This window comes from Leptodactylus fuscus, chromosome 1 (genome assembly GCF_031893055.1).
Source record: "Leptodactylus fuscus isolate aLepFus1 chromosome 1, aLepFus1.hap2, whole genome shotgun sequence".
Classification (NCBI taxonomy): Eukaryota; Metazoa; Chordata; class Amphibia; order Anura; family Leptodactylidae; genus Leptodactylus; species Leptodactylus fuscus.
The window spans coordinates 28,649,755-28,677,579 of NC_134265.1; the positions used below are offsets into that span (position 1 = coordinate 28,649,755).

At 43.3% G+C, this 27,825-nt stretch overlaps 2 protein-coding genes across 4 annotated transcripts; both read left to right on the forward strand.

Moving 5' to 3' along the window:
* Positions 1–17: 17 nt before the first annotated feature.
* LOC142198216 (adenine nucleotide translocase lysine N-methyltransferase-like) lies at positions 18–13,788 on the forward strand. 3 transcript variants are annotated; one of them, XM_075269158.1, is made up of 6 exons: positions 18–73; positions 2,271–2,457; positions 5,161–5,265; positions 6,959–7,099; positions 7,181–7,231; positions 13,505–13,788. In XM_075269158.1, exons 2-6 carry the CDS (start codon positions 2,287–2,289, stop codon positions 13,679–13,681), a joined length of 645 nt encoding a protein of 214 aa, XP_075125259.1. In that variant the 5' UTR covers positions 18–73; positions 2,271–2,286; the 3' UTR covers positions 13,682–13,788. The 3 variants fall into 3 exon arrangements, with proteins under 3 accessions (XP_075125259.1, XP_075125250.1, XP_075125265.1); XM_075269149.1 differs by lacking the exon at positions 18–73 and adding an exon at positions 222–509; XM_075269164.1 differs by lacking the exons at positions 18–73; positions 7,181–7,231 and adding an exon at positions 222–509.
* Positions 13,789–22,360: 8,572 nt separating this feature from the next.
* Positions 22,361–27,309, forward strand: PLK2 (polo like kinase 2). The gene is made up of 14 exons (XM_075268854.1): positions 22,361–22,616; positions 23,301–23,408; positions 23,498–23,614; positions 23,718–23,847; positions 24,028–24,115; positions 24,234–24,329; positions 24,458–24,656; positions 24,748–24,895; positions 24,986–25,077; positions 25,200–25,317; positions 25,592–25,832; positions 25,929–26,058; positions 26,302–26,412; positions 26,526–27,309. The coding sequence occupies exons 1-14, from the start codon at positions 22,365–22,367 to the stop codon at positions 26,715–26,717; spliced, it is 2,022 nt and encodes a 673-aa protein (XP_075124955.1). The 5' UTR covers positions 22,361–22,364; the 3' UTR covers positions 26,718–27,309.
* The last annotated feature ends 516 nt before the right edge of the window (positions 27,310–27,825 follow it).

Sequence of the window (27,825 nt, forward strand, 5' to 3'; positions counted from 1 at the left end):
CTCCTCCTCCTCCTCCCCACACACAGACTGCTATATAGTGTCAATAGGCTCTAAGGATAAAGACTCCATGACAGTAAGTACACATACTAGAAGTACACAGCACTCTACAAGCTACTGCTCTGCAGCTGTGGTCCTAAAACTACAACTCCCATCATGCCCTACTAGGCTACGGTTGCACGTCATACCAACGTCACGTCCTCCTCACGCAGGAATGCGAAGACGCCATCTTACTTGTCAGCAGGAACCTATATCTGCCACTTCCCTTTGACTAAGACTTGTATTCCAGTGATGGCACATAGCTCTCTCTGGTCGTGGTGATAGCTTTTTGTCACTTTTTGCATTGTATTTACGTAGATATAGCGCTAGCCTTATACCAGGCTGTTATGAGTTAAACAAGCAGTCATATTACCTTCCCGCCCCCTGGTGGTGGGTGTGGTGTACTGCGCCTGATAAACAGCAGGGATTAGAGCTGCGAGTTATGAAGTTGCAGGTGTCAGAAAGTTGTGAAGGTAAGTGCTGGGAGACAGGTAGGTGGCCTATACCTGCAACACTAGTGATAATGCAGACTGCTATAATGTCAGTGTCCTGCACAATAATCCACAATACATTATAAGCACTGGCATGCATTTTTACTCTGATTTGCTTATTTTTCTGCTAAATCAACCTTCTAAATATAGGTTTATTATAAAAATCTTCAGAAAATGGCAAATCTCAGGGCAGGAGAAGCGGGAGATTGTTTACAACCTACTAAGCTAATAGCGACACATGCACATGAAGCATGGACCTTGCCCACCCTGCAGCTGTATTGGTTTGGTGTAAATCTGTTGCATCTTTGCCCCATGACTTCTTATTCCAGCAAAGATGATTCACCGTGTTGGTTCTGCTCGGGTGGTGAAGTTACGGTAACTCATGTCAGAAAACCGACAAGTGTCAAAATGATTAACCCTTTAAGGACGCAGGGTAGTTTGGTCATTGAAGGGATTGTGTTGTTCTGGACGATTATCCCCTAGCTGCAGGTCAGGGAATAGCTGGGGGACCGATCACTGAGCCCACCAATGATTAGTAGAACTTCAGTCGGATGTTCCTCCATGGCCGAGGCCCCACAGGGCATAAATGCAGCAGGTTTTTTTTTTTTCCAGCGAATCCCGTGTACACCTTGCAGAAAAATATAGGCAGTGGAAATGGCCTAAAAAAAGTTATATCTACAGAAATGCTGACGGTTTCCCTATAGGTATTATGGAAGCAAAGAGTCCGCAGAGCTTTCTAGCGGTATATAACACCGCATGTGCCCCAAGTGATGAAAGGTCCTCTTTAACGCATCAATATTGTCCACCTGCAGCCATTTCTATCAAGGAGGGTTCCAGCTCCTGTTAAACCAACATTGACATCCTGTGATGTGTTCCCAAATTACTGGTGACTGCCAATACCATTAACACTTTTATTTGTATTACCTTTTTCGTAATCCTTATGAGTGGACCATTTAATGCCTCGTTCACATCTGCGTTTGGTAATCCATTCGGGGAGTCCACATGGGTACCCACCCGAACAGACTACCGAACGCCCTGGCAAGCTGTGTTCAGTGAAAGCACACGGACCCCATAGACTATAATGGGGTCCGTGTGCTGCCCGCAGCAATCGTGCGGACATGAAAGTAGATCAAAAAGTGCTTTTCTGTCTGCATGTTCTGTGTGGACACCGTGTGGTGAGCATTATAGTCTGAGGTCCGTGTGCTTTCACTGCACAGCGCTTGCCAATGTGTGTGGTATACTGTTCAGGGGGGTCTCCATGTGGACTCCCCGAACGGATTACCAAACGCAGATATGAACGAAGCATAACATACCCCTCCCTGTCACCCCTTTGTCTGTTCAGTCTAGCGCTATAAGATTAGTCATTGACCACAGGGCTGTCTGGAAAGGACGTCACTGATTCCTTTTGAGCGTCCATGCAAGACCAGATGTACAATGGCAGCGGACAACAGCGTGCCGAGGACAGGTGCAACCTTCCCCTGGCCTCCTCCTGGTTTGCTCAATTCATGGACAATCCCTTTATTCCAGAGCACATAATGAACAAAAGTCCTTATTGGTGTTCACAAAGGCAATGTGTGACCCTTTCAAATATATGGGCCTAGAGGAATCACCTCATGGACTCCCTGACAATGTCTACAGGTATAAGGCTCATCTACACTGTCTATATTCCTAAGTATGAAATAAAACAGGTGTTATTTTTTTTTTGTCAATAGAAGATTTATGGCCCGGATTTTCTGTTTGCAGGGTTGTTCAGGGGACAATGGAAGATGGCGTTGATACAATTTTATCCGATAAGTCTACAAAATTCCTTTTTAATGAAGAGCCTAATTCGCATATGCCATGGGCTGTAGCCGGAGTGACAGCCTCTGTGTATGCTCTTTGGGGCATGTTTGTCTTTCCAGGTTTCCGCAAAGTTCCCTGGAAACTTAAGGTGAGCATTATATGGTTAAAGCAGTTATATGGATCATTTCTAAACAGTTTCCATGATACACATTGAAATTTACTAAACTAATGGAAATGGCCACTTGTGAATATTACTGTAGAGTTAATAGAAATATACACTATGTGATCAAAAGTATCGACACCTGGCTGAAAATGACTTACAAGTTGGTGGCGCCCTCCATCGGTAATGCTGGAATTCAATATGGTGTTGGCCCACCCTTAGCCTTGATGACAGCTTCCACTCTCGCAGGCAGACGTTCAATCAGGTGCTGGAAGGTTTCTTGGGGAATGGCAGCCCATTCTTCACGGAGTGCTGCACTGAGGAGAGGTATCGCTGTAGGTCGGTGAGGCCTGGCACGAAGTTGACGTTCCAAAACATCCCAAAGGTGTTCTATAGGATTCAAGTCAGGACTGTGTGCAGGCCAGTCCATTACAGAGATGTTATTGTGGTGTGCAGTATGAACAGGTGCTCCATCGTGTTGTAAGATGCAATCGCCATCCCTGAATTGCTCTTCAACAGTGGGAAGCAAGAAGGTGTTTAAAACATCAATGTAGACCTGTGCTGTGATAGTGCCACGCAAAACAAGAAGGGGTGCAAGCCCCCTCCATTACCGATGGAGGGCGCCATGAACTTTTAAGTCATTTTCAGCCAGGTGTCTGGATACATTTGATCACATAGTGTATCATCTACATAATGACTTAGTAACTTTATAACGATATTGCGTATCTAGTCCAGAGGCGCAGTTGCAATTTTTATGGCTGTCATCTCGGTGATAGGTCTGTTCCGCCTAGGCCCTGTTAATATCACTTTTACAGTCATTACATAAGTCCAGTTGGAATTAGTTAGTTTACCAAATAAACTCCTAATATGGAAGAGTGCACATACAACGATACCTGGTAGAAAATTATTCTTTTTCTCAATCAACAAATTGATGTGAATGAAGGAAAGAAAAAGCGAAATTCCATCAATATTCGGTAGGATCTTTGCCATTTCTGGAAGTCATGATATGTTCCCCAAGGAGCCCTGATCACAACATCATCCAGTCTGTCTGGGATGACATGAAGAGACAGAAGGATTGGAGTAAGCCTACATCCACAGAAGATCTGTGCTTAGTTCTCCAAGATGTCTGGGATAATCTCCCTGCGTTCTTGGAAAAATTGATGGAAGTCAAATGGCGGTAAAGAAAGATAGTTGCAGAGCCCTAGGTCAAGTGTTACTTTGCAGATAGAGCAATTGTTGTAGTTCTATATCTTGTACACGTTGAAAATCTATAGGTATTTTCCAATTAGCCATTGCTGGTTCGTAGGTGATGTCCACTCATAGATGTAGACTACAGAAGTGCCCATTCTCTCTGCTAAGCTCTTAATAGACCATCAGAAGTTCTCCCACATCCTCCATCTTCAGTCTTCTGTAGCTTTTACTCCACTCCCTGATAGCCCCATTGTGTCATACTGCTGGAGCTCAGTTCAAGATCCTGATCCCCACATGTTGACATTATCCTTGTTGCTCTTTACGAACTACAACTGAGAAAACTACTCAGGATGGTCCATATTTGGATGTTGCAAGGCTGAACAGCAACTCCAACATGAATCCTGTAAGAGGTGAAGGACAAGAATGGTCAAGGGGCAAGTGGACCACAGTCCATAACTTCTCTACAACCCTTCTTTTTTTGCTTCCAAGAACCCCTGGGCAGCTCAAACACCAACACAGCGCAAGCTGCACTGGCTGAAGGTGGTTGTTGGTGTACGAGGGAAGGACAGTATGCAGGGGTCTTCAGCTTGGAAGACCCCTTTTAAATAGTCATTAGATTTCAGACAACTTAGTCTCCTTTATAGGACTAAAGTGTAATGCCTTCATTTAAAAATGTTGCTGTTTTTTACTTTAAAAACCTGTCAAGTTCCTGCCACTAGGTGTCTACATTGTAGCAAAATCAACTCTTTACTCCCTGTTACAAGGGAAGTTCCATCCATAGATACCTTCAGTTTTATGACGAGCTCATGAGGGAAGTGGCTGATTCCTCCAGCAGTAGTAATGCCTCAGGAAGAAAAAATAAAACGTGCTGCAGCCATATTGGGACTATTAGCAGTAGAAAAACTGATAGGATGCCACATATGAAGTCTTATACAGTCAGAGAACACACATGAGACAGAGAGCCTGTGTAGTGTTACTGCAGCTCAGCTCCATTTGATGTCAATAGGAACTGAGTTGCAGTAAACCACCTGGCCACTATACAGTGTATGGAGCAAACTGCTTCCAGCTCCATACACAGTATAGTACAGGGATCAGAGCAGTCCCAAACAGCTAATCCTTCTGGGACTGGCTGTTGGTCCTTACCAATCAGTTATGCATGTATGATCATAAGGTCATAAAGGAGTTTTCTGGGATTTATTTATTTTTTAAGTATTAGTAAATGATGTGGATCACAAATAATGGACTCTATTAAGAATTGCATGACAAGTACGTCTATGCCTGTAAATCTTTTATTCATCAAAAAAATAAAATAAATTCTGACTGAAATTCAAAGAGCAAAAATAATGTTTTTTTTTTCCTCAGGTGCTTAGGGGGTTAATTTTAAGGGGTTCTATGAAGTCATAAATACATAACACCTTTCTTTCAAAAACAGCACCACTCCTGTCTATGGGCTGCATCTGGTATTACAGCTCAGTCCCCTTCATCTATTTCTTTATGCAGGTCCCATTCATACCTTCTTGCAAGACTCAAACTGCTAATGTGATAAAACTACTGCATGGGCGGAAAGGAAGATTGGTTGACCTTGGATCGGGAGATGGTAGACTGGTAAGGGAGATGTAATTGTACAATATGACACTGTAACATTTAGGCCGGGTTCACACAGGAGGTTTTTTTTTCGGTGTCAAAATCCGGCTCAAAAAACCGCCTCCCATTGAAATCAATGGGAGCCTGTCATTTCCTTTTTCCGTGAGCGGTTTATTCCTGCTCTCGGAAAAAAGAAGCAACATGCCCTTTCTTGAGGTGGATTCAGCCGTGGACATCCGCCTCGCGACACTCCCTCCTGACTAGGCCCTTTCATTTGGGCCTGATCCGGAGCAGAATGCCGCAACTGGATGCCGGTGCACTGCACTGGCATCCAATCGTGGCTAGCCATTTTTTGGACCAGATTCTGAGACTGTCATCGTGTCAAAATCCGGTCCAAAAAAACTCCTATCTGAACCCGACCTTAAAGTCATAAAAAGGGCCCTGTTGTATTCTCAATGATCAAAGTGATGAGAATCCTTCGTCTATTGGCTTTGTGCCGATCCGAGACAACAAGTACGAGGATGTGCTAAAGAAACATGGGAAGCGTATCTCTTCTTATCACCTTTAATAACCAGAGGAGAAACCAAAAAATTGCTTTTAGTGTTATGTCTAGTAACGGGAACATGTAATGTGGTTAGATCTGCCCAGGCTTTTTGGACTTATAAGTGGTGTATCTGGGGGTCAAGTAGACACAGCAGATGAAGTGAACAGGTTACAATCTTGCAAGAGTAACAAGGGGTAAGTGGCTTGCCAGGAAGCAACTAGCTTGGTGGCTACAAAAAGTTTTTCCAATGTCCCTTTCTTTTTTGCAAATTTTGGAATTAATGGTTCGGTTAAATATTGCTTGCGTAACTCTGGTGCCTTGACTGAAAGGGGTTGTCCACTTTTCAGACCAATATTGAGACAAATGTTTGTATAATAAAAAGTTGTACAGTTTTCCCCTATACTTTATATCAATTCCTCAGGATTTTCTAGATCTCTGTTTGCGGTCATTCATTCTACTTATTCCCAGTTTATGGTCATGTGATCTACAGTCCTGAGCCGTTTTTTATAGTGGATTTTGAGGCGGATTCCTCGTCAAAATCCGCTGCCAAAAAACTCTGCGTGAACAGACCCTTACAGATACAGATGACTCTTGAGGTTTTTCACCAGTTTTCCAGTATGGAATATTAAATGGTACCATTATGAAGTACAGTTTGTCCTGCAAAAATTAAGCCCTCATATGGATCTGTGATTAGAATATGGTGGGAAGGGGTTAAAATAAAACTGCCGAAAACACCCTGTATTGTGTATCCATGCTTTATGGTATTCTGTGGGCATTGAATACAGCTATTATATTGGTTGCTTATGTATGTAAAAGAGGTTTTAATTTTGTTGTGAACTTCAACAGAAAGAGGTCTTAATACAAAAAGTTACTAAAGACAATCTGTCGCTAGATATTGCTGTTTTTGACAATATGCAAATGAGCCTTTATTGCGCCAAATGGCTCATTTGCATATTTACTATAAATTGCAATATTTCAGCAACAGAGACACCGATTGACAAGGAGAAAACCTCATTTGATTCAGGAGACCCTAATCTATTTGTAGGGCTGGGATGATGCGTTGGGTTCCGCTGAAGACTCCTTAGATATCTCAATATCTGCATCTCTGGAACCAAAATGTCTATGTTCTATTTGCTGGGTTAAAAACTCAGACCGTGATTTCTGTGCTAGGTTTTGGCGGCAGCATCGGCGGGATTTCACGGTACTGGCTATGAGTTAAATCCTATTTTGTTCAATTTGGCAAAAGTTTTGGCATACCGGAAAGGGGTTTCTAAAGACCAAGCAACTTTCCTTAAGCAGGACTTTTGGGCGGTAAGTAAATCTTATTTCAATGTGTAACTTTTTTTTAACAGTAGTAAAATCCAAAGTTCATTTCTGCTTATTATTTTATAGGCTGATCTATCAAAGTACAATAATGTGACCGTGTTCTTGGCACCTAGCGTTGTGAGTACTAGTCTTCCATTATAGGAGTTTTACTTGTGTTCACTTCTCAAGTCAAGGCCCCGGGCAAAAAATTTTGGAGGTGGGTTCCATCCTTCCTGACTCCCTACTGCTGCCACAGATCTATGGGAGATGCTTACACTCCACTTTTTTTTTGAATAAGAACACTGACTGGCCTTCAAGGAATGAGGCTTGTTGAGGCCTCCTAGGTTCTTGAGATCCGAAGGGTCTGACATTTGCAAAGGTTGTTGGCATTTATTTTGCAAAAATGTCTTGTTAGAGGGTTGTCATTTGTGCTCCACCCAGAAGTCTGATGGTGCCCATTCATTTCAGTCTGGAGCCTTGTGTTTCCAGAAAACCTGGATGACAACCAATTATAAGTAACATCATAAGGGCCTTTTTAATGTCCCAAATTCCTGGACACCAGAGCTGTGCCTTTTTATGTAGAGACCTGTTTTTTTCTGCATAGGAGTGAGGCTGCGTTTACAAGGAGTAACGCGCCGCTCGTTCTGACACGTAAACACGTGTCAGAGTGAGCGCTGTAAAACAGAATCCCATTGACTTCAATAAGTGCCGTCTTATGCGCGCTACGTATTGAAATCAATAGGAGGCTTTTCAACCCATTCAATGTGTAGCGCACGTAAGACGGCACCCATTGAATTCAATGGGGTTCTGTTTTACAGCTCTCACTCTGACACGTGTTTACGTGTCAGAATGAGCGTCGCATTACTCCGTGTGAACGCAGCCTAAGGCTGAGTTCACATGGTGTTTATTAGTCAGGATTTTGACGCGGAAAATACTGATCTCCCATTGAAATCAAAGCGGTGCCAGTCATTTCTTTTTCTGCGAGGCAGTTCAGCCTCGGACATCCGCCTGAAGACACTCCCTCCCGACTAGGCCCATTCATTTGGGCCTAATCTGGAGCGGAGTGCCACGACTGGATTCTAGTGTGCTGCACCGTCATCCAGTCGTGGCTTATATTCACTTGTGTTAACTGTGACAGCCACTGTCAACATGAGAATTTCCTAGAAGGACGTACAGATGTGTCCAGTCTTGCCTTAACTCGAATTTGGTTAAGAAGTTCAATACAATAGGCCAAATTTATATTGTATTTAGGACTAGACACTGATCTAGGTTGGGCATGCTAGACATATGAATGTGCATTCTCAAAGAAAGGGGGCTGAAGTGTGCCACGATACGCCGATATACTGATAAAGAGTAGCAAGCCACCTAAAAAGTGGTATAAGTCTAAAGATAGGTCAGATTTATCATCCAGCATCGGTCATAAATCTGGGCTCTTTTAAGACTGATGTTGGGTTCACACTAGCGCCGGGCTCCATTTTCAGGTTTCCGTCTTCTGCATGCAGAAGACGGAAACCTGTCAGCCCGGTTCCGGCCGTGAGCACGGGTAACCGGTTTCGCTGTGGAGAGCATAAAACACTCACTGGCGCTGACGGCCGGACATCTTTCAAACCCTTTCAAATGAATGGGTATGAAAGAGTCCTGCAGCTTTCTGTTTTGTGCAGGAAACAGAATCCTGTATGAACGGAGACCGGGCGCAGATGTGAACGAGCCCTAAGTTGCACTATTCATAAATCTGGGCCAATATTTTGACCTGCTACCAAAACTTTTGACAGGCTGCCACTCACAACACAACCACTAGTTGTCCACATATAGGATAGGCATCCTGTGACATAGTATTGCAAAATCATGTTTTTTTGAAAAGCTGGACATCTTGGAACAATCCTCTTGTCGAACGAAGAGAAAAGGTGAGGAAGTACATAATGGCATCTCATGATTGATAGTAAGGCACACCTGAAAGGTGATTTCTAAAGGTTTTTTTTTTTTTTTCTTTTGTAATTTTAGGTACATGCGCTCTTTAAATAAACCTCTCTGGAGGGAGACTGTATATAAAGCCATAGGGAGAGCAAGTAAACATGACTTATAAAGATTTCTAATAATAATGTGCTCATTACCGCAGTCACCAGCACAGAACTGGGTTATGAGCAGATTTTTTTTTTTTTTTGTCATTAGCAGATTTGTACAGAACGACGCGAATGTGAAGTTCATTTTTGCACTTCATTAACTTTATGTCCTGGTCGAAATTGTGTAATTGCGCTTTTTTAGTCTATAAAACGGGTAATTTGCATGCACAAAATTAATACTTCACCTAAAATTTGTAAATGCAATTACACAGGCGATGACTAAGCAGCCAGCTTGTCCTTTATTTTGATAATAGAAGTTGATTCCAGCCAGGTTTCGTGGAAAATTGAAAGATTCTTCTTTATTATTTAAAATAACATAACATGTATGACAGCAACCATCTCAACAGGAGCATGGGCGTCAGACTGACGCGTTTCGGATTAGTACCTTTGTCGACAAACTTTCAATTTTCCACGAAACCTGGCTGGAATCAACTTCTATTTTGGATTTCCTCATTGTCAAGCTCCGAGCCGAGGGAGTGTATTCCGAGCTGAGCTTCTGAATTGGGTGGAATAAAACTACATGTTGGAGATTGATTTGATGCTGCAAGTTGGCTGAGTATAAATTCCGTTTCCCCCATTTCCTCTATGCTTTATTTTGATAGTCTATGAACATCTATCCGTAATAGGGTGAGAAAAATGGGAAGCTGGCATGGGCGCCTGTCAGACGTCAGCTTTAACTTTATTTTGTCAGATCAAAAAAATTACAGCAGGTTACTGTTAGAACTTGACTTTGCACTAATTCTATTCCCTCTAAGAATATGTTCACTCATCCGTCACAGGATGAGAACAACGGACCTTAACAATAGTAGAGTGACAGATGTGGATGAAGCCCCCATGGTTTGCGCCTGTTCAAAAACACAACTTTAAAAAAAAAAAAAAATTAAAAAAAAAGTTTACTTTTGTAACAGAACAAAAAGTCTACAGTCAGAACAGTAAAACAAAAAATTGAATAACGCTTCTATTGTTATTTATTTATGTTTACTTGTGGGTAAATGCAGATGGACACCAGGCGGCCCAATTCACATTTGTAGTTTAAGGAGGACCTCTCACCACCTCCATCAAGTCCAGGTCTTTGGCATCATTTAATAGCTGCTGCTCCACTGATTCTGGCAGTTAGAATTTTTTTCTCTACTTCCCACCATTCCTGAGTAATCACTGCTGTCAGTTTTGGTGCCTGATATACTATTTAGGCTCTGTACTGTCAGGAGGGCGGGGTCAGGCAGTAGCAGACAAGGGGTGTGATTCTAAGCTCTGACACTGGCTGCCTCTGATTGGAGCTCTGAATCACACCCCCTGCCTGACACCGCCCACCTGACATTACAGAGTATAACCACTTCAATACCGGGCCAATTTGTGGTCCAGGACCAGACACATTTTCGGGTTTTTTGTATGTGCGATTATGAGGGCTGTAACATTTTTCTCGTATGTCTCATTCAACTAATTTTTGCGTCTTTTTTTCGGGGACACATAGGGCTTTATTTTATGTTGTTTTTATTTTTGAATGTGTTTTTAATTTTTTTTTTTTTTTTATATCCGGGAAAATATAAACATAATAGGAGGGAAATTGTGTCTGGTTTTCACTTTATTATTTTATTTAATTTAATAACACAAAGTGTCACTGAAACACTTTATAAAATAGTTTTTCCTCTCCGTTACGGTAATTTTTATTTTGTATGGTGTTGGCGGGGGTGGGGCTATAACCTTTAACAGCGTTTTATTAGCGTATCTTTTTTTTTTTTATTATTATTATTATTATTATTTTATTTTCATTTTTTCAGACTTTTTTATTTATTTATTTTTTCAGATTGTGTCCCCATAAGGTCATAAGAGACCTTTGGGGACACCTGATCACTTTTTTTTTTTTTTTGTATTGGAGGCTGATTTCCCCTGCAACTGGGACTGCTACATTTAGCCTCAGTTGCAGGAAGAATCCAGCCTCCTGCACACTGTTCTTTACACTTACAGAGCTAATCTGGGTCCTTTAGGACTCAGCAGCTCTTGTAAGACACTGAGCCCAGCGGATCACGTGACCACCAGGTCAGAGGGTGGCCGTATCATGGCAGCACCCATAGCTGTGTATACAGCGCTCATTGAGCACTGTATACACAGCGATCGAGAAAGTAGGGAAGGGAATAAACCTTCCCTGCCATCCCTCTGGGAGCTCCGGCTACTAGGTAACCACTTCCCGGACGTTTATAGTCTATGGGCGGTCCGAAAGTGGTTAAATAAATTATCAGGCATCAAAACTAACTGTGCTTGTTGCTCAGGAATGGCAGAGGCTAAAGAGAAAATTCCAACTGTGCTGGAATTAGTGAAGCAACGTCTATTAACAGATACAAAGAACATGAATTTGTGTAGGTGGTGAAAGGTCCTCTTTAATGTCTTTCGTTCTGAGGGGGTGTTCACACTACCATTGGTGTCCGCTCGGCAGTGTCTGTGGCTATTGTGTGTACAAGATTTTAGTAACGGATAGAGATGAGCGAACACTATTCGAAACAGCCGTTTCGAATAGCTTGCTCCCATAGAAATGAATGGAAGCGGTCGGCACACAGACTTTGCTGGAAGCCGGCCGCTTAACCCGTGCCGGCTACATCCATTAATTTCTATGGGAGCGTGCTATTCGAAATGGGAGTTTCAAATATTGTTTGCTCGTCTCTAGTAACGGACACTAGCTGGTCCTTTTGCAATTTCCGTTCTTTTCAATGGGATTTTATCTTGTGCCCTTTAGTGTCTATTTATAACCATGTCCGTTTTTTCAAGTGGACAAAAAAATCCTACATGAAGGACTTTTCTGTCCATTTTACAAAATGGACAGCAAGTGTCTGTTATTTTATTTTTTTTAACATTGAGGTCTATGGACAACAGACCTATTACAGACACTTACTGATAGCCATCAGTTACTGTCCGTTATGATAGGTGTCCGTTTTGGGTTTTTTTTCTGAGAGGACACCAACATTAGTGTTAACCCTACCTTATCCCGTGGCTGATGAGAGCAGAAGACATTAAATATAGTTAGTGTTAACCCACTCTAAGAGTACATTCACAGTGAATACCGTATGTACTCGAGTATAAGCCGACCCGAATATAAGCCGAGGCCCCTAATTTTACCACAAAAAACTGGGAAAACTTATTGACTCGAGTATAAGCCGGGGGGGAATGCAGCTGCTACTGGAAAATTTCAAAAATTAAAATGGTCGGCGTTTTTGGGTGCAGTAGTTGCTGGGTGCTGGGGAAGAGGAGGGAGTGTTTTGGTTGTCTGTCTGCCCCTTCCCTGAGCTTGAGGACTGATTTCCCCCCCCCCCCCTACTTGGAGTTCAGTCTGGCTGAATATAGGGGATCTGCAGTGCTCCTATTAACCTCTTCCCAACAGAATAGGAGCACTGCAGATCCTCTATATTCAGTAGACCGGGCACTTTCAGACACAGGGATACCTAATGTGTTTGTGTTTCACAGTAATTTTCTTTTGTATGTATTCTAGGGAAAGGAGGGATTTAGAACTTTTATTTTTTTTAAAAGCTTCTTTTTTCCCCCCACTATTTTATGGGAGATTCTATACATTGATATTGCAGCTGGTCATAGATTCCCCCCCACCCCCACCCCTTAAAAAAAATTAAAAAAAATTGCTGACTCGAGTATAAGCCGAGGGGGGCCTTTTCAGCACAAATACTGTGCTGAAAAATTTGGCTTATACTCAAGTATATACGGTAATTTGAAGCAGGTTTTGGACATGGATTATATATATATATATATATATATATATATATATATATATATATATATATTATATAGCGCCATCATATTCCGCAGTGCTTTACAGATATTGTCAGTCACTGTCCCATATAGGGCTCACAATCTACATTCCTTATCAGAATGTCTTTGGTGTATATGTATATTCCCACCAATCTGTAGGGGGTCACAATTTTTGAATGAGCTTGACAGCTTCTTCAATGCTTACCAAGAATAGCGCCATGCACTGAATAGTGGCTGTGCTTGGTATTGCAGCTCAGTACCATTTACTTTAGTTTCTACAATACAGTGAGACTGTTAAAATATAACATTACATGGCTGAACATCGCTGATATCAGCAGGTCTGGTATTCTGGTTAATGTGTAAGCAGGTGTCGTAAGAGCAAGCAATGTGGAGATACTGAGCCAGGCCTGAAGCCTACAGAATTGGGACTACAGCTCAAATCCATAAAATAGATTGAAACTTATCAGTACATATAAGTAATGCAGTGTCTTTGCAGCACAGGAGTAATATAAATCCATGTTATGACTCTTCTTCCCTGTAGGTGGAAGCTCTGAAGAAGAAGTTAGCTGATGAACTTCCCGATGATGCCCGGGTGATTGTTTGTCGCTTTCCATTGACGGGATGGTTGCCAACATGCACTGAAGGTTCTGGGTTGAACCAGGTCTGGGCATACGACATGGCTGATGTTAGAAAAGCACCAGATCAGCTGCTGTCTTGAAGGAGTTCACTTGCTTGAAGATCACCAGTTCACTATTGCTGATTTAATGGCAAATATTTCATATATATTATATGTACTTCTATGCACAAGTATTGAAGCTTAATAAAGCACAAGTGTTTCAGATTCACAATTATGGTGATGTTCTATTAGTGTCCATTATAAATGAATGTAATGTGAGGAAATCCAATTTATATGAAAGGGGTTGTCCAGGTTTATGTTTTTTATGGCCTAACCTCAGGATATCCCATAAATATATGATCGATTGCCGATCCTTGCTGCTTCTGTTGTAAGTCTAAAGACAGTGTTTGGGAAGTGGATGTTTCTCTGGACTGCTAGAGGGCAGGGCTCCGAACCTAAGGGGGCATTCACACGGAATAACGCTGTGCTGATAACTTGCGTAAGAATCAGCGCTGCAAAACAGAAACGCATTGACTTCAATGGGTTCTGTTCTTCAGGTCCCCAAACAGTCCCGATGAACAAAAATCCGAACTCGGCGTCACCCTAAAGCACGTAATAAAGCTGGTGCACAGCATGTACTCCTATTCTTGGCATAAATTTAGCAAGAATTCTGCCTAGTAAATTTCTGCTATGTTTTTAAAATTTGTGAAAGGAAGCCCTATCCATGTACTCTGCACGCGGAGTGTATATGTACGTCCCGGGTTCCAATTGACTGCCTGCAGCTTTGCCATTGACTGCTATGCTACCTTCTAGATAGGCTTACGTGGTGAGATTAATGGGTCTTTTGGTTAAACAGTAAAAATTTATATCAACAATTTAATAGTAGTGGTCAGGAAACGTACATTTAGTTCTCAAGGCTATACATCATATCACCACTAGAGGGGGTAGTTGCACTAAGAAATAAATGAGAGCCTACAATAAGTCAGTCAGGCTGTCCTTGTATTTAAATTCTTCAATATATGTATTTTCCTAATATACTTTAGGTTCCATTCAGATCTAAGTCGTGCATCCGTCACACAGCGGGCACCGACTGAGCCCTCTGTATCTGAAGTCTTTTGGATTGCGCTGTTGCATCCAATATCTTAAGAGGTGCACGACTCTGAGTCTTAATAAATGTTCTACATGTCAGAGATTGTGCTCAAAAACAAGCATTTCCATACATTTTTCTTGCATAAGACGCCATGAGTTAGGCTGCGATGGCCGGCTACAGATTACCCATTTTTCTTGGAAATGGACGCATGTGGCAGGAAATTTTTTAGAACTTTTTTTTTTTTTCACACTACAAAACTGATGTTCCCATGATAAATCCGTCGCTCTTTCCTTGATTTAAAATTCCCTCTTAAAACCAAAATTTTTATGTGATCGGTGATATTATGATCCTCATTGCAGAAATGTTTTGACACGGGAAGGTCCATTCTTCGTTCTCTAATTGTATGGCGATTTGAATTCATACGCTGAAGCTGCTGTCTGGTCTCTCCAACATACAGATTTTCAGTGGGACATTTGGTGCACATTATCAAATACACTACATTAGGTGTGCTGCAGGTGAACGTACCTCGGATTTGATATTCCCTGTTAGAGTTTGGTATCTCTATCCTGTCAGTGGTCAGTATGTGAGGGCAGGTTTTGCACCTTTTCTGTTCGCATGGAAATGTTCCTGTGTTAGTTGAAGGTGACAGTGAGCTGCTGACAACCATATTCCTGAGGTTTGGTGGCTGTCTGTAGCACATGAGAGGGGGATCTGGAAATATGGATGTTAGACGGTAGTCTTTTTGTAGTAGTGGATGTAATTTGCGTGTGATTCCTCTCAGTGTCTCTAGGTGTGGGTTATATGTGACAACCAGGGGCACCCGATTGTTTTCCTGTTTGGTATTGTATTTTAATAACTCCGATCTTGGTATTCTGGTGGCCCTGGTGATTTGGTTATCAATTGTTCTGGGATGGTAACCCTGCCTCAAGAATGTGTTTTTAAGGCCTCCAAAGTGTTCGTCTCTATCTGCAGGGTTTGAACATACGTGATAGTATCTGATGGCCTGGCTGTAGACAATGGAGTTCTTTGTGTTCGGATGAAAACTATCCCATCTTAGTTAGGTTGGTCGGTCAATCGGCTTCCGATACAGCGATGTCTCAGTTTTGTTGTCCTGTATCTTGATGACGACGTCCAGGAAGTTTTATTTCAGAGAAGGAGTAATTGAGCGTCAGGTTGATGATGGGATGGTAGGAGAACAAACATTTTCCTTATACTTCTAGCTACTGATGCAGATACAGAGGACATCACCTGGACACATGGCGATATTTTTGCAGATCTATAATACATTTGCTCTTTCCCCCCAAGCTCTATTAGGCCCTACATTGCAGAAAAGCTATTTTTGTTGCAGATTTTTCTGCATTTTTTTAAGTCAAAGCCAATAGTGGACTGAGCAGAAGGTAGAAGTATAAGAACTCCATTTATATTTCCCATCCCTATTGTAACCACTGTCGGCTTTGGCTCTAAGAAATCGCAGCAAAATACTCAACGTAGGGCCTGAGACTTATTGTTCCTGCTGACTGTACCTTAGTAGTTGCACCTGTTTATTTACATAGGTGTCATCAAGTAGGAAGTGTTTTAACTCCTTGTAACCACTACGGGGAGACAACAGCACATCGTTGAGGACTGTGTCGGTCATTGTTTAGCTAGAAACACTGCACCCTGCTTGGTGGATTATATTGCAGAATTACTAAGAAGTGTGAGACATGCATATAGAGATATTGTGAGGGGTTGCAGAAGTTTGTTTAAAATGTTTTGGGTAATAGTCCTATAACACAGATTGTTGCTGAAAGTTGTCGTAGGGGGTAGATGAATGTCATCTGAACTCCTCATTTGAATCACCATTTTATATTTTTGGGTAGAGATGGGAGAACCGGCTCGTACTGAATATTCCAAATTGTTCTTCATACCCCATAGTATAATAGGTGGAGGCCCAGGGAAGGTGTAAAAATAAAAACATTCATACTTCCCTTCCATTATGTCTTTTGGGCCTCCTTGCGGTATCTGGTGTTCTCCTGGTGATGTCATGTGCCCAGGGTCACGGCTGAGGTGGTGAAATGACAAGTATACAGGGGTCATCCAACTATACACACACTTTCCCTATCCACTGATTATTCGGGGGTCGGACTGCATGGAACCACAACACTCTTCAGAACGGGAATACACAAATTCTCATGAGCGCCCCATTTGCATGGACTTGCATGGCTTCAGTCACTTCTATGGAGCTGCCAGACCGGCAATCTCCAATAGCCCCATAGAGGTGCATGGCGCGGCGACAGCTGCGCCTGTGCTGTAATGCTCCATTCACCTGGAAGTTGCGTGCCCTGGTTCTCCAGATAACTGAGGGTCCCAGAAGTCAGACCCCAATAATCAGACACTTACCCCTTGACCTGTGTAGAAGGGATATGTGTCTATAGTAAAACTCTCTTTAAGTGGAGAACATCTTACAATCGTTTCCCGCAACAAAGCCGCAAGTCTTGCAGTGGTGCTCGGTATCACCATGTTACATCATCATACCAAATATGGCGAGGCAGAGACTGGCATAACTGGTGCCTGCAGACTTGGCATCATTCCCTATATTGGACAGACAATACCTCATCCTTAGTAATCAAAAGGAATGTAAGACTGAAGTGAGATGCCTGACATGACTACGTGCCTCTCTCACTTGCCTCGGGCTACCTGCCTAAGTGATAAGAATATCTGAAAGCTTGCTGTCTAAGACGCTATCATCAGTAGACTGTACCAGAACTCTAAAGGTCCATGCACACGTCCGAGTGTGCAACCCAAGGGGACGTCCAATGGTCCCTTCCATTCTAAAGAAATAGAGCAGGTCCTATCCTGTTCCGTGTCATCGGAACAGAACGGATTGCAAGTCCCCATAGAAGTAAATGCAACACGGAGTGCACTCGAATGTCAATATACGACGCCGCGCCAAAATTTTGGTGCATTTTTTAAAGTGCTGAAAAGTGTAAAATGTGGCACATTCTCCAATAGGTTTGTTGGGGGGTATATATTCACTTACGTGTGCTGGCGGAATGCTTTTGATGGAGTTGGGGGTTCCGATGACATCATCAAGCCTGACTCATGTGATTAGAGGCCGTTTTCGGCTCCCCAGGTTGCTCCGCCCACTCCTCCCCTGGCCCTACAGGGCATTCTGCCGGACCGGGTACATGAATAAATATTCCCCGAACATTTCCTTTAATGTTATGTTCATACTGCAGAAATTTGTAAGGATTTTGAAGAAGATTCTAAGGGTTTGCCTCAAATTCCTCTTTCATGTACTAAAAATGTCTCAACGTTGTTTCATCATTGAGGATACATTTATACAAGGAGTTTTGTGGTGACTTTCTATTCCCTCATACAAAAATTGATACATACAAAAATTTTGTGGTATTTTTGGGGGACTTTTTTTTAAAGAAAAAAAGGCATAAATTTCAAGTGCTTTTATGTTTTCGTTTTTTTTTTTTTATAAGTTTTTCCCTAAAATACACATTTTACCAGCGTTCTGGTGTAAATGATGATAAATTCCCCCCCACATGCCCCTTTTTGGGGAGAGTGGTGAAGGTGGTGCATAGTTTTAAAAACTTGCATAATTGTGAACTTGTACGCCAGAAAATGGGAGTACGAGGCATAATAAATCCACCCCGATGTCCCAGATTATTTGGGTGACCTCACCTTGGTACATTTTTGCCACAGGATGGTGCACTCAGCTCCTGCACCCTATTTTCCACATTTTTAGCCAGTGGGAGGAGCGGGGCGTGAATTATACCAGAAATCTATGCCAGTTCCCGACTGACGTCGATTTTTAGTTCAGGCTCATCTACACTAGCAAGAATTATTAAGAACCTCTTAGTAATTCGGATGCATCTTGTGCTATAGGGATGCCATTTTAATACTTCCCCCTGTTTGTTTGCTTTTGGATGTCCCTTGTAGTCAGACGGCTCCTCTGATATACTGATCATGGGACATCCTGCTGCTCGAACCCGCTGTAATCTGTGGTGGGATCCCGTAGCAAGTGTTTAAATTCTACGCAGCGCCTCCGCAGGAGACCTTAAGTATTACACCGTTCTATTTGGATTCAGATGGCTGTCCCTGTACTGCATGGAGGCACTCTCCAAAGTGAGAGGCCATCTTTGCAGATGCTTTTCTCTCTGGCTAAGGGCTTGTTCACATCTGCGGCCCGGTCTCCGTACTTAGGTTTCCGTTTCCTGCCTAAAACACAGGCAGGATACGGAAACCTGCAGGAGACTTTCTCACCCATTCATTTGAATGGGTGAGAAAGCTGTCCGGCCGTGCGCGGCGGTGAGCGTTTTGCGCTCTCCGCCGCGAAACCGGGTTTTATAATCCGGACACAGAGTCGGACATGCACTACTCTGTGTCCAGATAAAAAAAAATCCGGTTTCGCGGCGGAGAGCGCAAAACGCTCACCGCCACGCACGGCCGGACCCGGTCTATGGTTTCCGTCTTCTGGCATGCAGAAGACGGAAACCATAGAACGGAGACCCCAGTCGCAGGTGTGAACCCAGCGTAAGGCCTGTTTCACATTTGTGCATGGGTTTCCGTTTTGGAAGTCCGCTTGGGGACCCCCCAAATGGAAACCTAATCCGCATAAAAAAGTGGTTAACTAAGGAAACCTGTGGATCCCATAGATTATAATAGGGTCCATGTGGTTTCTGCACAAAAAATGTGGAGAGGGGAACGGAATGGCCCGAACGTAGATGTGAACCGGGCCTAATCCTCAGACCTCTTTGTTTAACTCTATATAGGAGAAAGTGGTTAATTTCTTAGAATAGTTGCAAATAAACGCTGCGTCTTATTATTTAAGTTAAGTATTCTGGCTGCCGGAAGGCGGATAATGACAGGAGGAGATCTGATTGAATATGCAGATCTCCTCTAAGTGGTGCTCTAAACATAGCCTTGTGCTTGCCTGCTGTTCCCTCATTTGAATATGCATATCTGTCATTTGGCCTATGACAGGGGTCCACACCGGCCTGGTTGTCACCGCTGCAGTGACAAGTGTCACATCTAGGAGCAATGTAGTGCACGGTGAGAACGCTGAGCACATCATGGTTTATGTTCACACAGCGAAGCCGACTCTGATCAACAGATCAAAGTGTGATCACCTTCCCTTTACATGTCTGGTCTGACAACTGAGAGGTGTGGACATGCCCGAGCTTGTCAGACCGGGACTAGTCACTGTGGGAGATCTGCGCTCCTGACTTCAGTGACAACTCCTGTCAGCGACAGGCTTCCTCCTACCTGCATTCCCGGATCACAGGGATTGCCTTACATGCTGGTATTACCGGCCAAAAACGTATACGCAATATCCCCGCCAGTATGAAGTGTTCTTATTATGGATGAGCAAATCTCTAACTATTCTTTTCCCCTGTAATGTATTCTATGCAAATCTCAATCCTGTTCACACATGACAGACTTGTTGCAGACATTTCTGTAACTCCTAATCATGCAATGAATGCAATTGTTTGGATTTCTGCAAACCCATTTCAGGCGTTCGGATTTCCTCCTCAATGGAAACCTAAACACATTAAAAAAAACAGTTACTTTCAGGAAACCCATGGACCCCATAGACTATAATGGGGTCCGTGTGGTTTCCGCATGAAACATGTGGAGAGAAAAGTCCTGCAAGCAGCAATTTTCTCTCCGCATGTTTCGTGCGGAAACCACACGGACCCCATTAAAGTCTATGGGGTCCGTGGGTTTCCTGAAGGTAACCAGTTTTTAATGCATATAGGTTTCCATTCGGGGGGTCCCTAAGCGGACTCTGATGTGAATCGGGCCTCAAACTGTATTGTGTAGAAATCAATGGCGTAGAGGTGCAGTTTTCTGCATAGCATTGTGCCCCCTCAATTGTTTGGTTGGTGGGGGTTACTGTGACTGTACCCCTACCACCGGTAAGTGTCTACATACCCTTGCAGTCACTGTAAAAGTAGATGTTAGACCCCATTCACACGACCTTATTTATTTTTCTTCTACTATCCGTAATTACAGATAGTATACAGATCCGTTCCCTTCTAAGGTCTCATGCACAACACTGTGTTTCTTACAGGTCTTTTTGGGGGCTCTGAGCCCCGGGTGCACAATAAGGAGCAGGTTCTAATCCAGTCTTGACTCATTCATTCAGATATATAGTTTTGTGTCTGTACCCTAATGAGCCCGTTCCCACGATGTAACGCGGCGCTCATTCTGACACGTAAACACGTGTCAGAGTCGGCGCTTCAAAACAGAATCCCATTGACTTCAAAGGGTTCAGTTTAACACGCGTAACACATTGAAATCAATGGGTTAAAAAGCCTCCCATTGATTTCAATGCGTAGCGCGCGTAAGACGGCACCCATTGAAGTCAATGGAATTCTGTTTTGAAGCGCTGACTCTGACACGTGTTTACGTGTCAGAATCAATGCCGCGTTACATCATGGGAACGGGCCCTTAGACTAATTTCCCAGCTCTCAGCATGTAGATTAACAATTTGGCTTCTGTGGGATTGCCGAAAACAGCCAAGTTCGGCTGAGGCCCCACTTGACGTAAACACTACGATGAAAACCGAATCGTTTTAAAGTCCCTAGAATCCCATCCGCAGCGGAAATGTCGCGATTTCCAAAACCGTTGCATTTTTGGAAATCGCAGCAAGTCAATTCTACCTATGGAAACGTTGGCGGTTTTCCTATAGGTATAATGGAAGCAGAAAGTGCGCTGAGGAAAACTCTGCGGACTCTCTGTGAAAAACGATGTGGAAAAAATCGCAATGCGTTATTGCTGCCGTTTTTCCTTTTTGGCGGTGGTCTGCTACGTGTGTTTTTAAAAAAAACGCGCTGTGTAAACGCAGTGTAAACTATCCTAGACCTCCGGTGATATTCGCCATTAATCTCTATCCACTCCAGACAACCATGGATATCAATATTAACCCCTTCGTCACCCTAGACCGCCAACAGTACGAGAGGATAGTTATTGCTAACCCCGAAACCACTCTTGGGGTGCATCGGGCAACAGGGGTATAACTATGGGCTATATTAGCATTGTCATTGCCACGGTGGACCCCACCCCACATTTGACTCAGTTCTTTCCTTTGTCTAGATGGATTTGGAGCCTGCGTTGCAGATTCTGTCAAAATGACAAACAAAATCGTGCGGCACGCTGCGGCCATTTGGTATGAGAAACCTGACAGACACCGGTGACCGTATTGACTGGGTCTCCTATCTCATTATGGATGCCTGTCTTATACAAAGAAGAATGTAGGTGTGAAGAGAGTCCTAAATATAGAACTAAGCCAGGCATTTCACTATGTAGGTAGATGCAGTGTGTATAGGAGAGGTTGTATGTATGTGTCATGACTGACACCACTGGAATTCCTTCACATGAGGTAAAATTGTCATTGCAGACAAAGGGTTAAACATGCCGCTGTACTGTCACTACGCTCACCCTCCCTCTATGACAGAATGGTAGCGTCTCGCTTTCTCTATTACATTCATATTTATTTTTTCGGGGCTACCATTGCTGTCACGGGGGGGGGGGGGGATGATGTTATGCGGGTGACAGGAAAGCTCCGGCAATGCAGAGAGATGTGTCCAGGCAATGACCACAGAGGGAGGCGGGATTTGAATGACGCGCCTAGGTGGGCGTGTCCATGACAGCTTATATAAGGCAGTGCTCGTCCCAGCCTTCCGCAGACAGCGCTGGTACATGCAGCGGAAGGTGGCGGGAGAAGGAGTGATGGAAATACTGAGGACTATTACTTACCAGCCAAACAACGGGAGCAAGATGTGTGAGCAGGCACTGGGCAGGGTGTGTGACAGCAGCAGGAGGTGGAAGCTGCCGGCCGAGGGGGAGCAGCATGGACATCACACCTGCACGGGCTCTACTACTGAAGTGTCCAGGATTATCACTGACCCCAGCACTGGCAAGCGATACTGCAGGGGCAAAGTGCTTGGCAAGGTAAAAACCTGCAGCAAGATGGGCATCATCGGATGCACTGGGGATTATATGGACGTGTTGGCATGTGCAGAGTTAACTGCGGGCAGGGATCAGTCTAGATCTACTGTCCTCCTGGATCTATCAGCTGGATGTCCTATTGGACTTACCCTGTGGGCAAGCAGCAGGTTCTAAATGTCATTCACTGCATTGCTATCCTCTGTGATAAGATTTTGCTTTGTGCCCAAATTATACCCCTCATTCATTGACAATTGCTTCCTAGGCAGATCGTCTTTGAGTATGCAAAATATTCTTTTTGGTTGATCCTAAAAATTTACTTGCAATGTATATTTTGCAAAAAATCTGTGCATGAGATTTAAAGAGTAAGGTTCCTGTATCCAAATCTTGCCCCCCATCTTTATATTTTTGGCCCACGTAGCAACAAGTCTGTAGCAGAATGTGCAGGCTTGTGGACATGGTTCCTTTGTTACAGTGCGGGTTCTGTCGTGGAAAGGGTTAATGCCAGATGTTGTTGCGAAAAATCACTTTGCAGTTATTGAAATGATTTTATCTAGGTTGCATGGCATGATTAATATTTGCAATGTGTGTATATTATACTTGTATGGTTAGATAGAAGGGGGGGTTTTTTTGCAAGGTTTCTTTGTTTCGGACCTGCCCGTACTCATCCGTATTTGCTCTCCTTTGTAGGGAGGATTTGCAAAGTGCTATGAAATGACAGATTTGACAACCAACAAAATCTACGCTGCCAAAATTATCCCTCACAGCAGGGTGTCAAAGCCTCATCAGAGAGAAAAGGTGGGTAATGCATGCCCTTGTATAGATGTCTGTCGCCCCTTTTGCACCCTGGTCTAGAATATGCAATGAACTCAACCTTATTCTTCCAGATCGACAAAGAGATTGAATTGCATCGGACCCTGAACCACAGACATGTCGTGCAGTTCTATCACTATTTTGAAGATAAGGAGAACATCTATATACTGCTGGAGTATTGCAGTAGACGGGTAAGCATTCTTGCATCCTGCCGTATGGCTGCAGTGTCTGTCCCTTGTCTGCCCCGATCACTCCCTGGCACAAGCTCATGACATCTTCTATTGTTTCCTTCAGTCTATGGCACATATATTGAAGACAAGGAAAGTACTGACGGATCCTGAAGTGAGATACTACCTCAAACAGATCGTGTCTGGCTTGAAATATCTACATGAACAAGAAATCCTCCACCGGGATTTAAAATTAGGTAAGATCTCTTTAAATGTGAAGCCTGATTCTGACAGATGTAGCTGAGCTGACTGTATGCATGGTTATACTCTGATCATCCTAGGCACTGCTACATCCCTGTAAATACGAATTGCATTCCTTAGCACTAATGCCAGGATTTAAGGTTTCTAGACACTAATATTCGTTTTTGCCTTTCTAGGAAATTTTTTTATTAACGAGAGCATGGATCTAAAAGTGGGCGACTTTGGCCTGGCAGCAAGACTGGAACCTATGGAACAAAGAAGAAGGTAGGGCTACTGAATGATATACGCCCCCCCTGTTCTGTGAATTCGGATACACCTCTGCACATCTCCTATGCATGTGATCTAGTTGGCTAATTTTTTTTGTCCATGGCTTTCTCCGCAGAACGATATGCGGCACACCAAATTACCTCTCACCTGAAGTGCTTAACAAACAAGGGCACGGCTGCGAATCTGACATCTGGGCTTTGGGTTGTGTGATGTAAGTATCTCTGCTGCTTATGGACTGATACAGCATTGCAATGTATATACCATTTAGTAGTAACTTGTATATGTGACCGTAACAAAAATTGGAGAACGTGTCCTTAAATTTCTTCTTCTTCACTAAAGGTATACCATGCTGCTTGGAAGACCTCCATTTGAAACCACAAATCTTAAAGAAACCTACAGATGCATCCGGGAGGCGAGGTACTCTCTGCCGTCTTCACTAATGTCATCTGCAAAGCATCTTATAGCCAGCATGTTGTCCAGAAACCCCGAGGACAGGCCCAGCCTTGATGAAATCATTCAGCACGACTTCTTCACCCAGGTTGGTGGTGATTCATTCCTGGGAATGTGCGCTTTGTACTTGGTGCTCATCCCATGTTCAGACACTAACTGGCTGCTGCTTTTCCCTCCAGGGCTTCACACCAGACAGGCTTCCTTCTAGTTGTTGTCACACGGCTCCGGACTTCCACCTGTCAAGCCCAGCTAAGAGCTTCTTCAAGAAAGCAGCTGCAGCTCTGTTTGGTGGGAAGAAAGAGAAGGCAAAATACTTGGATAATCATAGTAAGTTTCTGGTTATTGATAAAGTGGGAACCTATAGCGTCTCCAGATCTTGTCTTGTGTTGGTATCTAACAGGCTCTGTTGCTTTACAGATAAACTAGCAAAGGAAGATGAAGAAATTTACAAGCTGAGACAAGACTTGAAGAAAACCTCCATATCTCAGCAGAATCCCAGAACGGATGAGGTTGGTTGAGCTTGATTGCTTTTGGGAGGGGGTTTGATGCTGTTGTGCGGGGTCTATTTTTGGAACCTATTGGATGATGGGTCTTCAGCTTGATTCTCATGTTCTTTGTTCTTGCCTTGCAGGAGAGCAAAACCGTCTCAAAGTCAAATGCCCTTGACAAGCCTGACAAGCAGCAGATGGGAGACACGATACGAATGATTGTCCGTGGGACCCTGGGCAGCTGTAGCAGCAGCAGCGAATGTAAGTCTAACCTATCAGGTCTATTGACAGTCTCTGTCCTAGTAGATGAATTATCACCCCGCACAATTAGACTCTCAGCTGCCTTGGCACTGCCACAAGTCAGCACATTGACAGCACAATTATAAAATGTTCTTGCTGCCCGAAATAAACCAGGACAAGATGATAATTGCACTGAGCAGGCTGGTAGTTCAGATTGCTGAATAGATGCCAAGTCTTCCCTAGGCACACACTGGCTTGTAATTGGTAGTAATGTGTCCATTTTGCTTGCTTTCAGGTCTAGAAGACAGCACGATGGGCAGCGTGGCTGATACTGTCGCCAGAGTCCTCAGAGGCTGCTTAGAAAACATGCCGGATTCAGATTGTATTCCAAAAGAACACTTGACCACCTCATTCCACTGGGTGACAAAATGGGTCGACTACTCCAACAAATACGGCTTTGGTTACCAGCTGTCGGATCACACGGTTGGCGTGCTGTTTAATAATGGGGCGCACATGAGTCTTCTGCCTGACAAAAAGTGAGTATCCTACATGGACTGTCTCATTGGTTATCTATTCGGTGTTCATTCCTCCGGCCTGGATGTCTTATACTTATGGCTCTTCCATTTTTGCAGGACTGTGCACTATTATGCTGAACTTGGCCAGTGTTCCATCTTTGCTGCTACTGAAGCGCCGGAGCAATTCATCAGCCAAGTTACTGTCTTGAAATACTTCTCTCACTACATGGAGGAGAATCTCATGGATGTAAGTATTCACGTTTCATACTTCAGTAGGCAATGCAATAAATGTATGTAACAAGTGCCACGTGTACAAAAGCCACAACATGGCGTGCTATGCTTTTTGCACTGTGCACACTTCTAATTTCCCTGCAATAGAGCTGTATGCTATGTTATCAATAATCCATATCTGGTCCAATTCCTACACTAATTGATGCATATAGTATGTATTTTTGCACTGACTCATGATGCTTTTTGGTTTTCTCCATAGGGGGGTGACTTGCCCAGTGTAACAGATGTGTGCAGACCTCGGTTATATCTCCTTCAATGGCTAAAGTCTGACAAGGCCCTCATGATGCTGTTCAACGATGGCACATTTCAGGTAACTGATTATTCTTCGGTTGGGCCAACCATGGTTTTTGTGGGTTTCCAATGTGTGGACCTAGCCAATATGGAGTGAAAGTGACTTAAATGGTTCCTTTTCTTCTTGAACAGGTAAATTTCTACCACGATCACACAAAAATCATCATAGCCAACCAAAGCGACGAGTATCTGCTGACCTACATCAATGAAGATAGGATGTCCACGACCTTCCGTCTGAGTACGCTACTAATGTCTGGTGGGTCGAATGACCTGAGGAACAGGATGGAATATGCTTTGAATATGTTGTTGCAGAGGTGCAATTGAAATGACTGAAAGTTACCGGGAACGTCGAGGATTTACAAGGTCCTTCACTGTGAGAACCCAAGTGTCAAGTATTGGAACCTAGCACGTTGGAAAGAGGAGGTGGTACGAAAACAAACCTCCTACGTAGCACGCTGGGCTGGAACCAGACTGTAGTCAATTCATCCTGCTTTTGTTGGACCAGTTTCGAGGGATACTTTGTGGAAAGTAAATTCTATGGGATGATGAACTTTTACCAGGAGTCCGTCAAAGCGGGGTGACAATGTGTTTTTGCTCTATGGAGAGCATCTCGGTGGTCGCGGAGTTGAACTGTGAACATTTTCACGATTCCGAATGGAATGTTGTCGGCGTTAGAGGACAAGGATGTGACGTTGTGGAATCGCTGTGATAGATGCAGCTTACTGCTGCGAAACTGTGAACTATGGCCATATATAATATATATATTTTTGTTTTAATACCCACGTTTGTGGCTGGACAAGTGCATTCCTAGTTATTATAATAATTTATTACAGCCCAAAAGTGAAGTATTTATGACCTTTTTGGACATTATTTTAAGTATACATTGTATACGTTGTTGGCAATAAATACATGAAACGACCAATGTGTTTTTTACCTTTATTTATGCACTTAGCACAATACGGTGGGATGAAACGCAAAATGTGCATAGAATTTTCTATAGTAGAATTTTATAGCGCTAAAAGCTGTCTTTAATACAATGTATGTGCACATAATCATAATACTGAAGGTGATAAAAGCTTCTATGCAGGCCATAAACCAGAATGACTACATATTCGTTCCCAAGATCGATGATTAGTAATGTTCGGGTTAGATGGAATGTAATATAACCTGTCATTGTGGGCGGCTGAAAACTACACACACTAGTCTACAGCGTTCCGGACCCGTGTCCAAAGGCGAGATCTGTAAAATAGAGCATGTAGCTCCTTGTTTGTATTTATATAGGTTTGGGGTGTATCATTGGTTGGATGGATGGATGGATGGATAGATAGATGGATGTGATCCACAAATAGGCACTGCCTTTACTAGCCATGTATGTGTCCTTGGTGACATCACCATTTGCCTGTGCTATATGGGTGTAGGATACAGGATACTT